Source organism: Brachyhypopomus gauderio, chromosome 6 (genome assembly GCF_052324685.1).
Source record: "Brachyhypopomus gauderio isolate BG-103 chromosome 6, BGAUD_0.2, whole genome shotgun sequence".
In the NCBI taxonomy this organism is placed as follows: domain Eukaryota; kingdom Metazoa; phylum Chordata; class Actinopteri; order Gymnotiformes; family Hypopomidae; genus Brachyhypopomus; species Brachyhypopomus gauderio.
The window spans coordinates 5,932,393-5,945,743 of NC_135216.1; the positions used below are offsets into that span (position 1 = coordinate 5,932,393).

General features: G+C 42.0%; 1 protein-coding gene across 1 annotated transcript in view; it reads left to right on the forward strand.

Moving 5' to 3' along the window:
* The window catches only part of stx1b (syntaxin 1B), a 43,768-nt gene extending 33,674 nt beyond the window's left edge, over positions 1-10,094 (forward strand). The window contains exons 5-10 of the mRNA XM_077008258.1: positions 2,455-2,528; positions 3,409-3,517; positions 3,782-3,855; positions 4,183-4,320; positions 6,771-6,881; positions 7,335-10,094. Coding sequence (XP_076864373.1) covers positions 2,455-2,528; positions 3,409-3,517; positions 3,782-3,855; positions 4,183-4,320; positions 6,771-6,881; positions 7,335-7,415 — 587 coding nt within the window. The 3' untranslated portion in view covers positions 7,416-10,094. The remainder of the gene's footprint in view (positions 1-2,454; positions 2,529-3,408; positions 3,518-3,781; positions 3,856-4,182; positions 4,321-6,770; positions 6,882-7,334) is intronic.
* Positions 10,095-13,351: the final 3,257 nt, after the last annotated feature.

The window sequence follows — 13,351 nt, forward strand, 5'->3', positions numbered from 1 at the left end:
TTTCCTCTGAACAGCTGGTGACAAAGGTCTAAACTATGATAGGCTTGTATGTGCAGCATGCCTGGAGCTACTTTACACATGCTAAACAAATGTACGTGTCCATCAGCACCATCCACAGTGAACGTGGTACGTACAGTCAAGCCTTCAGGTAGCAGGATAAACCGAGAACGAGTCATTAGAGAGACAGAGCAAGGGTTTATTAAACATGCCTGATGAAAATTTGTCTCAACGCCGTAGTATCCTTTAGGCATTAAAACAGAGTTTGTTAAATGTTCATGTTTGCATTTATAACCAGCAGTTCATAAATAAATATGTCATCTCAGTGGTATCAAACATATTTTAGAGTTTTGATGTAAACCCAAATTCCCTTTAAGAAGGAAACTAAGCCAGTCAGCCCCCTGCCTGCTGTAGACTGCCCAGCTCAAAACTGCTCCAATCAATACCTCTTAAACCACCCAAGAGCGTTATTGATATGTAGTCAGGGCTCACTACGGCTTAGTTCAAATGTGCATTCCAGGACCCTCCTTCAGTGTCATTGCATAATTGAGCTGAGTCATGATTCCTCAGATGAGCGCACCAGAGTGAACACCTCCACCCACACCCCACAGAGTGAACACCTCTACCAACACCCCACAGAGTGAACACCTCCACCCACACCACACAGAGTGAACACCTCCACCCACACCCCGCAGAGTGAACACCTCCACCAACACCCCACAGAGTGAACACCTCCACCCACACCACACAGAGTGAACACATCCACCCACACCCCGCAGAGTGAACACCTCCACCAACACCCCACAGAGTGAACACCTCCACCCACACCCCACAGATTGAACACCTCCACCCACACCCCACAGAGTGAACACCTCCACCAACACCCCACAGAGTGAACACCTCCACGCACACTCCACAGAGTGAACACCTCCACCCACACCCCACAGAGTGAACACCTCCACCCACACCCCACAGAGTGAGCACATCCACCCACACCCCACAGATTGAACACCTCCACCCACACCCCACAGAGTGAACACCTCCACCAACACCCCACAGAGTGAACACCTCCACCCACACTCCACAGAGTGAACACCTCCACCCACACCCCACAGAGTGAACACCTCCACCCACACCCAACAGAGTGAACGCCTCCACCAGCAACCAGCACTGTAGATGCTGCACCATATTTAACTACACCAGCCCTTCACATCTCAGATACCAGATACATAAATAGCACACCAAACAAAACCACTAGACTAATAATCTAGAGAGCATGCAGTAATGATTCCATTGTAGTACTACAGCACAGTGGTACAGTGGTGTAGAGGTAGTACTAATGGTCCTATATTGCACTTCTGCAATCTTGTAAATAAAAATATTGTGTGTTTGTACGACTAGTTTGGATAGACGGATGAATGACCTGTAATTAATTGCTGCATTTTGCATCAGTAATGTGGTTAAACGGACATTTGAAAATAAATGACTGTTTAGTCTAAGGGCACCCAAAAAACATCCTGACATGACCATCCATTCAGGACGGGCGGGACACAGCGACGCTTCCAGTGCTGAGCTAGACGGAGCTCTGCACTAATCTCCTTTTGAAGTGCTCGTACCTCTGAAATTCCCCAGGAAACCCGCGTACACTGCTGAGTTGCATTCTTCATTCGGGGTTTTTTTTTTTTTTTTTCCTGCCTCCGACTCGGAGGGGGTCGTTACCTCCGCGTTGCGTCATGGAAGATTGTGAACGTGCCACTGTTGGAGTCAGCGCTGGCGAGGGAGTATGAGCTGGAGTGGGGACGGTTGATGGATTAGGATCGACTCGCACAGATTTGGGTTTTTTTTTTTTTTTTTTTTATGGACGTACAATGGTATTTTTGGAATGACACAGTTAAAAAATGGATCTGTTTTATTCCAACAATTGTAGATACAACATGACATTGTACTCTGTGTCATAAATATATGATGAGAAATTAGTCACTAAGATTTATGATAGTAAATTAATACTTGGCAATCAATCATCCAAAGAATATAGAAGTTCCCTAAATGAAGAAAGGCTGTTTCTCTTGGCCCTCACTGAGGCTAATTTTGGCACACTTATGAAGACAGACTAAAGACGATGGCCTCCAGAATAGGCTCCCTAAACCCCAGCGGGAGCCACACTTTGACAAAAGCAGATCTTCTCATACCTGACAACCAAATCATATCTGGGTGCCTATAAATAACCTTGGATCCTAGACTTCATGATATATCCTGTTCATTTACGTCTAACCATCTTTTCATTGTTATTTTGGATACTTTTTATTGTTCTGACTGGAGACATGTTAGTGTCATATGGCGAGGCCCAGACTGTCTCTATGGAGATGGGGAAATAAGAGGATAAATGAGATAAGTGGAGGTGTTTTCAGTGTTTTCTCTCATCCGCTTGCTGTAATTAGCCTGATTTACTCTCCTCAGCAATCGAGCAAAGTATCGAACAGGAGGAGGTAATGAACAGATCATCGGCAGACCTGCGAATCCGCAAGACACAGGTGAGTCAGTGTGAAACGTGTGTGTTAAAAAAGAAACAGGTGAAGCAGTATGGAAATTCATAGAATCTATACAATGTAAATAATTGTAAAGCATATAAAGAATTTAAAGAGTGGATGTTATTAACAGGTTTCTGTAAACAAAATAAATGATCGCATTATTGCAAGAATACATAATAATGAATCAAATGTAACTTTTAATAGTCATACAAAACAATACGTCTTTATTGCACTTGAAGAGGGCAGGAGTGATTTTAGGAGTGACCTGACACAAGATGACATGATGTTCTTGCTATATTATGTTGTAAACTTGTAGCATTTATATATATATTCTTCAGAAATAGGCCTACACTTTCCTTTGCAATTTGCAACATTATTATTATTATATAAAATAATATTATCTGATTTTTTCACTAATCTGCTGTGAAAAGCTGCTTGTTGAAAATCTAGCCTTAAGACTTGCTAGTGATAGACTTTGTAATGATGACTGACTACATGCAAACATAAGACATAAGCCTTCAACATTAAAAACTGGTGGCATACCATATTGAAAGGGCATTGTTTTTTTGGTAAGTCTCACAAATTAATGATCCCCCCCTGCTGGTGTGGCAGTGTAATTACCATGCAGTTTGTGCCATGGCAGTAGGCTGGGCCTCATGCACTTGGTTTAAGTGACCTCATTCAATATGAGGACTGAAATTCAAAAGCTAGGACACACTTCACAAGGCTAGAATGCACTCCACCAGGCTAGGACACTCTCCAACAGGCTAGGACACTCTCCACCAGGCTAGGACACACTCCACCAGGCTAGGACACTCTCCACGAGGTTAGGACACATGTGTTAGTGTGTCAGCTTTGTAACCTTCTCCTGTCCTCCATGAAGCACTCCACGCTGTCACGCAAGTTTGTGGAAGTGATGACTGAGTACAACACCACGCAGTCCAAATACAGGGACCGCTGCAAGGATCGCATACAGAGACAACTGGAGATCAGTGAGTCACACACACACACACACACACACACACACACACACACACACACACACACACACACACACACACACACACACACACACACACACACACACTATTTAGTCATTAAGATTAAGAATCTCGGAACCTAAACATTATAGTCACATATAGATATAGATATATAGATATAGATCTATATATAAGCTGTATAGTCACGTATTATTGATTATTGATTTATTAGTATAAATGTTTAATAAACATTATTGTGTGTCTAACGCGATTCAGCTGGAAGAACAACCACTAACGAGGAACTGGAGGACATGTTGGAGAGCGGGAAGCTCGCTGTGTTCACCGATGATGTAAGTCAAATGGACTCCAGTGAGCCCCAACAGAACCGTTGCTCCAACTCAACACACCATGTTCTGAAATTCCCACCTTCTCAAAGGTCCGTTCTTATACAAAACCCACAACCGTCTCTGATCACCTGAGGCGTAGCTCCCTGGTGAATCTTTTGACGTTTAACATCTTCAGCACATTACTTGTGCTTCTATAAAGAATGGAATACACCTAAATCAGGTGGAGGTCTTTCCTGGGGAAGGTTCGTTTGTCTGCTGTCCAGGTAAAATTGTTGCGGTGTTCAACCTGCCCCTTCAGTTTTAATTTTGCTGCTTCCTCCCCAACTGCAGATCAAGATGGACTCCCAGATGACCAAGCAGGCCCTGAATGAGATCGAGACCAGACACACCGAGATCATCAAGCTGGAGAACAGCATCCGTGAGCTGCACGACATGTTCGTGGATATGGCCATGCTGGTGGAGAGCCAGGTAACGTGACGTCTTCCACGGTGAACATCACTACAATCTCCTTGTACAGGCATCAGGACTCAGCTTCCACTCCGTTCCAGTCTGTGGTTACAGTCGGACACCCCCGTGACTCATGTTGCTTCAGCATATGGTTATTCTCAGTGGGTGTGGAGCAAAATTCTTTCAAAGAATAACTAGCAAAGACATCTCTATTGATAATACCCAGGCTCTGTTGATATATCCCTATGATATAACCCAGGTAATTTTCTTAATGGAGATTTGTTTCTGTATCTTGTGATCAAATACACACCGCCTCCTTTTTTGTCATTGTTCGTGTTGTGGAATGACGTCATGCTGGAGCTGAACCTTCACGTCACACTGGATGTGAAAGTTACAGAATTACTGCACAATTCAGGATGCTTAGTATACATAGGCAAGTGAGATCTACAGGCTGAAAATCTTTGGATTTTCCATTTCAGAGGAATATATGAAAATCATTACTAAAGTCTGTAGCTGTTGCTACAAAGCTGATGCTCAAATTTATTCCCACCTAATAAATTTCATATTAGCCTAGTTTGTTCAGAAAAATCTGAATGTATAAGTTTTTTTAATTTTATATGTTCAATGCAATAAATCATAAAAAATATATATGTTGTTTTACTTAGCCAGCTAAATTCTAAATATGCTTCACAAAACCAAACTAATTTCACTTTCAGCCAACCCCTGACCAAATCTGAAAGTTCAACATAAATTTCTGAATTCAGAACAAACTCGGACACGGCTAACAGCTTCAGGTCCAGTAACAGACATGGTATTGGGATGGTCAGTTCCCTTTAGCGCTTGCATTAGCGCTCGCTGCTGCCCTGACTTTGTCTGGCTACCTCAGGACCAGACGGTACACACTGAAGCCCCAGACTAAACGCAGAATTTGTTTTTGAAAAACAAGGTCTTCGACAGGTTGTCCTACAGGCAGTGCCTGAATATTCGTTTGCTCTGTTATTGCCGGGGGGGGAGAGAGAAAGAGCAGCAGAAATCCCTCTATCCGGTGCAGTCCCAGGTGTGCTTAAGTTGGAAATGCCAACGGGATATAGGGAAATAAGAGAATGTGGTTTCTATATTAGACCATGGTGTATCTTTTCTTTGTGTGTGTGTGTGTGTGTGTGTGAGAGAGAGAGAGAGAGAGAGAATTAGCAAGTAAATAAAGACATGAAAAAACTTTATATGTGTAAATATGTGCATAAAGCAAGAGTTTACTGAAAAATCACATTTCCACAATTTTCTACATAACATTCCAAAGGTCATGGGTCAGCTATTTCATTTCAGGGGTTCACATTCTGCTCAGGTAGCGGGCGGCTGACAGGTAAAGGGAGCTTATATCTACTTCATTCATAATGAAATTATCACACACTTGCCTCAGGTGATATATTTAGCTGTACGTAATTAGTTATGTCAAAAAGCTATTTTATATATATAAATTGAAGAAACTGACTCTTTGCTTCAAGATGGATGGTGTTGCTTGACATTAGTTGTGCCACATAGCCTACTTTTGTCTAATTATGTAGACAACAGTACTCTGTTCAGCACCAGAAACTACATAAGCAAGTTTCAGTTCATTCACTTAGTAGTTTGACACAGATCGTTGCACATTTTTGATGATTTCAGCATACAGCTTTCAGGATGCAAAGATATGGGTAGAACCTTCTCCTATGTGTCAGCCGCCAAAGTAAATAAGACAAACTTGGACTACAGATATTTCTTGACTGGCCAACATTTAGAAAAAAGGGAGATCCTGCAAATGTGACTGTGACTGAATTATTGTCTTAAGAGCCAGGCATAAGATAAGGTTAGATATGGTAAATCGAGTTGTGTGCAGCCTACCGCATAATCACATGCATAATGTTTAGGAGTATAGTAATGGAAATTGTGTGTGAGTGTATGTATTTGTGTGTGTGTGTGTGTGTGTGTGTGTGTGTGTGTGTGTGTGTGTGTGTGTGTGTGTGTGTGTGTGTGTGTGTGTGTGTGTGTGTGAGTGTATGTATTTGTGTGTGTGTGTGTGTGTGTGTGTGTGTGTGTGTGTGTGTGTGTGTGTGTGTGTGTGAGTGTATGTGTGTGTGTGTGTGCGTGTGTGTGTGTGTGTGTGTATGTGTGTGAGTGTAGGTATTTGTGTGTGTGTGTGTGTGTGTGTGTGTGTGTGTGTGTGTGTGTGTGTGTGTGTGTGTGTGTGTGTGTGTGTGTGTGAGTGTATGTATTTGTGTGTGTGTGTGTGTGTGTGTGTATGTGTGTGAGTGTATGTATTTGTGTGTGTGTGTGTGTGTATGTGTGTGAGTGTATGTATTTGTGTGTGTGTGTGTGTGTGTGTGTGTGTGTGTGTGTGTGTGTGTGTGTGTGTGTGTGTGTGTGTGTGTGTGTGTCTTTATATGTATCTATGTAGCTGTGAGATTTTAACAGTGTGATATTCTTGTCTTTGCCAGGGAGAGATGATTGACAGAATCGAGTACAACGTGGAGCACTCGGTGGATTATGTAGAAAGAGCAGTGTCAGACACCAAGAAGGCCGTGAAGTACCAGAGCCAAGCACGCAAGGTAAACCCACAACACCCGTTTGTTCTACGTCCTCCTGCACTCTCCCACGTCAGCCAATAGCAGCTCTGCTTCCAGGTCAAAGGGATGTTTCCTCTTCCAGTTTGTACTTACTCATCCCCCACTCATGAAGACCTGCGCATGGCTCTAGACGGAGGAGTCAGGGTTGCAGTGACACGCGTCGGTTTGCATTTGCAAACGTACATATTTATCACAAACAACAGCAGCGAATTCTCAAAGCATATGCAGTCAGCACAGGGACCGTGGAGCAGTGTAACTGGTCCCTCGGTGTTTACAAGGACATCGGCTCACCGTTTGATTTACAAGGACACAAATGACAACAGTAGACATACACACATGTAAAACCAGAACCAGCAAACTGTGCGTGAAATGGACAAACTTAAATCCCTGAACGTAAGACACCTTCACTGTAAATGTGTGCTTTTCTCTTTGCAGAAGAAGATCATGATCATCATCTGTTGTGTAATCTTGGGAGTGGTCCTGGCGTCCAGTATCGGAGGAACATTTGGCATGTAGACTCATCTCCACGCAGACCAAGAGAGAAGCATATCTGAGAGAAATATAACCACTACAATCAATATGAGATAAGGAAACTCCTCTTTAAAGGGGTTGTGTAGGATCTAAAAATCAAAGGTAAAAAAAATTAAAATAAAAAAATAAAAAATAAACAAAAAACCCAGATGTTACATAATAGCTGATTAAAACATATTCAAAAAGAGAGGGTTCAAATACACAATAAACATTCTATTTACAAATTGTACATGTAAATGTATTAAACAGCACATGGGTTAACTACCTGTAAAGAAATACAACCTACATTTTTTCTTTATTTTTAAACATTTATTTCATTTTATGGGGGTCTCCAGGGCAGTGCCAGCAACCGCTAATAAGACTGCGTTTCAATGGAGCATGGTTTTACTATGGCACTACAGCATTTAGTGCACTTTGCTATAGACCGAAAAAGATATGAGTAGATGGTGCATTAGCTGTAATTGTCAGGTTTCGTTGGGAGGGTCTTCGAGTTCTGAGGGACTGCTCATAGGTGGATGTCATTGTCATTCACTTTTATCAGCGAATGAATTCAAAGACAATGAAGTGAAAGCTTCTAAGCACTGCAATTCTCATAAGCTTCATATCAGTCTTGACAGCATCGTTTTGGACAAAAAAATGAAAAAAAATAATAAAGATCCAAGCGCTAAGAAGCACACAAGCATTATGAATACGTCCATTCACCACACTGATGGTGCCAACTGTCCACATTGTAGTGCAGTGGCCAGAGTGTGTCTCCTAACACGCCTAACACTAACACTCCTAACACTAACACTCCTAAAACAGAAGTCTTAGATTAACTACAGCATTTGAGACGTTTTGGATGCTCTGTTTGGAGCGATTTGTTGGTAGAGATATTTGGAAGCAGTTGAACTATGCAGTTTTGATAGAGAGAGAATCCTGCTTTCTGAATTAGACTCTAGCGAATCAACTGCAATCCACGAGAGAATCGAGATAGGCACACTTTAGTCGTCACTGCTGTTCTTTCCTTTTTAAAGTACAAGAAGAAAATATTTCTGAGGAATTTAAAAACTTGAAACAATGACTAGCCTAATATTGTCTCTCTGAGCTATTTGGTTCCATTTTTTTTGTTTGCGTGTCTCGTTCTTTGAAGGTCTTTCCTTTGGCTATTTTAAATAGTTACATATACACATACACACACATATATGTATGTATGTGTGTGTGTGTGTGTGTGTGTGTGTGTGTGTGTGTGTGTGTGTGTGTGTGTGTGTGTGTGTGTGTGTGTGTTTGTTTTATATACACAAGTATAAAACATTGGAGTTTGTATATGTGACTCCAAGTACTTTTTATTTTTCTTTACAAAGTCTAACACAGAGGGATTAAGGCAGATTATCTGTGTGATGAGGTAGTGCAGAATGAGTGCTGAGTGAAGGTTGTAGGTGGAGGCGGTGCCGGAGATTACGGCATGATTCTGTCCAGAGGAAGCTGGCGAACTTTGGTGCTACTAACTGAGGCGAGGGGCTGAGGTTGCTGAGGTTGTGGAGTTGGGGACGCATTCTGAAGACCATGACGCCAGTCAAGCACATGGGACTGTGTGGTTCTGGATCCCAGTTTATAGACTGTGAGGATAAATTCCAATATATGCTATAAATAAAGTGAAGCTTTAAAAATAGGTATACATAGAAAATACATGTTTAGAATATAACTGTTGCTGATTATCAGTGTGCAGTAAAAATAATAATAGAAATAATAATAACCATTTTACTTATTCAATATTTAGTATTTTAGTATAGTACATTTAGAATTTTAGTTTGTTATAATTTGCTAAACCAACTGATAGAAAATAGTCAGAAGCTGAGAATATAAGGTTTGCATTTCAGTTCAAAGTTTAAGAGTGGGGGATTAGATCAAACCTCCAGAACAGCCTTGAGTTGCACAATGTTGGTGTTTATTTTTAACAAGATGAACTAGTGTGATTAGGTATGTGGATGTCTTTTATGCAAGGGCTTAAATTCAAAACCAAAATTCAGCTCTGCTTATTGCTCTAGAGTGAGACCCTTCTATGTTTTATTCCGGATAGTTCTAGGGTCATTGGGAGGTCATGGAAGTAGAAACCCCTCACTCATGCCATATACCACATGTGCAATAGTTCCCTGACTTCTGCCTGTATGTGTCTGCATTCTCAACTATTAGAAATAAGAAAAGCGTGGCGGCATTGAAACACATTCACATATTTGTAGATGAGAACTTCATTTCCCAGCATCCCACAGAATCTGAACTAGAAGCCCTCCCTTCGAAACATGACCAACTACCCTGAGCAGGAGACAGAACTGGCGATGCAACATTTGTGTATTATACTTGAGTATGTTTTACAGTGGCTAATCCAGAGGGCCTGGACTACGGCCCTCGGTTCATTCCAGTGATGACCAGCATGTTTTCTTTGAAGCTCCCGTGTATTTAGTGTCCAATCACCCACATGTACGGTGCCGATGGGGTTAATGTGTGTGTTGTTGTTGTGTTTTAGCCAGGAGTGTTGGCTGGAGAGTGCTTCTTCCTTAAAGCATGCAACGTTGGCTTCGTTGGTTTGCATGGTGATTTACTGCTCTTGGTCATGTGTGCACTTTACAGTAAAAAAAAATAAAAAAGGAAAAAAAAAAAAACCTCACCGTCCTCCATCACCACACCTGTAGACGCTACGCTCCATTCCGGCTTTTTGCCGTTTTTTATCTATCCTCCGTCTCTTGGTGGGGTCAGGGGTGAGGGACGTGGTCATTACTGTGGTTCTTCACCACTGGGCGTGTCCTCGCCTCCAGCCGATCTCCTGCGGACCTCCTGCCGAAGCAGTCGCTCCTGTGGGGGTGTCCCCCAGGGTTGCTGCGGCCTCTAGACTGCAGTGCTACACAACCCCACCCCAACAACACCACCCCCCCCCCCCCCTTCGCTGGATCCTCCACTCATCCTGCTTGTGATGTGCGTTTCTTTGTGACTATTCTTTTATTCTTTTATTGTGGATTGTGTGCTGAGGCTTTAACTTGTGGAACTCATGCACCATGCACCCCCCCCCAACCCCCACAGACCCCCACCCACCCCACCCCACACCCCAATTTACAAAAAAGCTGTTTGTTTGTGTGTGTGTGTGAGTGTACGTTTGAGCATGAGCATATCAGAGTGCACCCTTGTGTATGGGTGGGTCTGTCAGAAACCCTCCCCACACCACACACACGTGTGGAACTACTCCTGGGATCTGCAGGTCTGTGCTATGTGGCTACTGAGTTCCAGTTTTGTGTTGAGAAAAATTAAAACGATAAAAAAGTAATACGACTAAAAGCCAAAGCATTATGCTTCTGCATGTGTGCTCTGTCAGAGGAACCCACAGCGAAAATAAAGAGAAGGCAGTTTGGAATGGGTGTGGCCAACCCCAAAGTCCAGCAGAATGATCCTATAATACACCCCTCTCCTCTTTATCACATCATGCTACCAGCCAACAGGTTTTTTTTCTCCTTTAAACTTTTTATCAGAATTTTTCCGTCACCGCTGTCCTCAGTCAGTGACAATGATGAGATGTTTCTTATTGACGATATACTTTCTTTCATTTAATGTCGTTTTATTTAAAGTGATCTTTTTATTATGCCACTTCGCCATGGTCCTACCACTCACACTGCTTTCTCTGTGCTGGAAACACACTCAGACAACATCTACAACAAACCTGGGCACTGACCTGGATGAAAGATTACTCCATTTTTATTTATTTATTTAATTTGTCTATTTATTTATTTATCTATTTATTTATTTATTGCCTTTAAACAAACTGTTCTTCATCAGTTCATCAGCTGGACCCTCAGACGCCTTGATGTCACTTGCCTGATGCACATAGAGAAAGCATTTGTGTAACTGTCTGACCTGTGTGGCTTTGAGACTGGTCAGTGCAGAATGGTTTTGCCGAGAGAGGACGTTGAGAGTCTCATTAAACCACCAACAGACGTTGGTTGCAGTATTAAGACCTTCACTGGTTCTCATACCACTGCGACCAAAACCACATTTATGTTTGTCACATGCAATATCTTAGTTACTTTGAGCAATTCTGACAGCTGTGTTTCTTTAATACAAACCACGCTGTTGGGTTTGAGTGGGATTCTCATCAACCTCAGATATTTTCAGATTTATTCTTCTTAAGTTTGTCATTCTGTCAGTTGCTATTTCCCACCATGCTTTGGTGACAGTGTTTCCATGGTCCAGTGTTAGCTTATGGAGGAGGACTTGGTATGTCATAAAGAGGCACTGGGATTTCACATAAATGACCTTTATAAATATTACCAGCTAAAGGTACCCTGTTCTGAATAAATGAATATTTCATTGAATCAGAAAAGAAAGTGCACTGATATTTGCAGACTGGGGAATTTTGACATAACGGTTAATTGATAATAAAACAATGAGAAATAATGAATTCTATAATTGTAACAATGGAAATCTGAGGAGTTGTGTTATCAAAATAATAGTAGAAATATTGAATATTGAATGCTCGCAATTTAGTCAAACTGAACTGGATCTTTGTCTTGTAATTACTGTAAATAATTTAAAGAGAGAAAAAATACCTGCATGTCTATGTATAAAACTACTTAAATTGTTCCTGCCAAAGTTGTAAAGGTTGACCAATTTCTTCGCCCTGACACCCACTCTCATCTTGGACAGGCTGCGCCTCTTGACCATCACTTGTAGTTTCCATGTTAAAAGCACTTCGTCCACAGCCAATTCTGGCTTCAATTTAAAAAGCAGTTTGTTTTAACCAATACGCTCAGAGAGACGCGGAGAGTCCGGCTCTGAGAATCGTGCTTCCCTCCATTATTGCTGTCCCCAGCCGAATCGCAAACTGCAGTGGTCCAGGTCACCACCTCTAGCTTCCAGATGCCAGATACTCTTGCTCTATGTGACAGATGAATTTGACCACATCTGAAACGTCAAGTTTGAACAATTTAATGGATATAAGGCACACTGTGTGACGTGTGTCTTTAGGTCTTGTAGATTTTGATCGTTTCGACAGTAGCACGACTGACATATCAGATGAAGACGGTCTCTGCCCGGGGAAACCCAAAGTGCTCTTCTAAGGATGCACTATGGTTCTGGGGGAAAGGCTGACAGGTGTTTTTTTTCATGTCCAAAAAAAAATGTCTGTGCAATACTAAGTAAAGGGCTCAACCATGCAGAGATCTTGAAGCACCCCGAATGCTGATGGTAGATTTGGTGACCGAGACAACAGCCAGGTTTCTCCAGGTCCTGCTGCTCCTGACAGGTCTGCCGGGCTCCTGACAGGTCTGCCTCCTGCAGTCTTTTCCTGTCGGGATGAGTGTGAACGCAGGGCAGAAAAAAAACACAATTAGATCAACAGAAAGGACGGAGTGAAGGAGTTGAATCGACTACTGCAACTTTGACGGGAATTGCACCTTGTGTCCCTTTTTTTCTGTGTGTGTATGTGTGTGTACTGTATTGTAAAAAAGAGAGAAACAACCTATCTCTCCCTCTTTCTCCCTCTCTCGTACTGCTGTTTGCTGTTCAGTTTAGTTAGTGTGACGTGCCAGTATCTACCTTCCTCCTCTCTCTCTCTCTCTCTCTCTCCCTATCTCTCTCTCTCCCTATCTCTCTCTCTCTCTCTCTCTCCTATTCCTCCTTGGATCTTTAAGATGACAACTCTATGCAGATGCTGTCTTTTATAAGTGTGTCAAAATTTTAAGTTAAAATTAAAAAATGAAAAAAGAAAAACCCCGTCCAACAGACATTATGAAATTAAACACAAAAAAATGAATAAACAAAAGGATTGTTCAGTGTACAGCTGCTGTTGTGGCCTTTACTACTCTTTGCTATCTCTCTTCTTTTCACAAAAAAATTAATTGCAGGATATTTGGTAAATAACCAATTGTGCAGGTAAACAAATCTTCACAGATTATGAA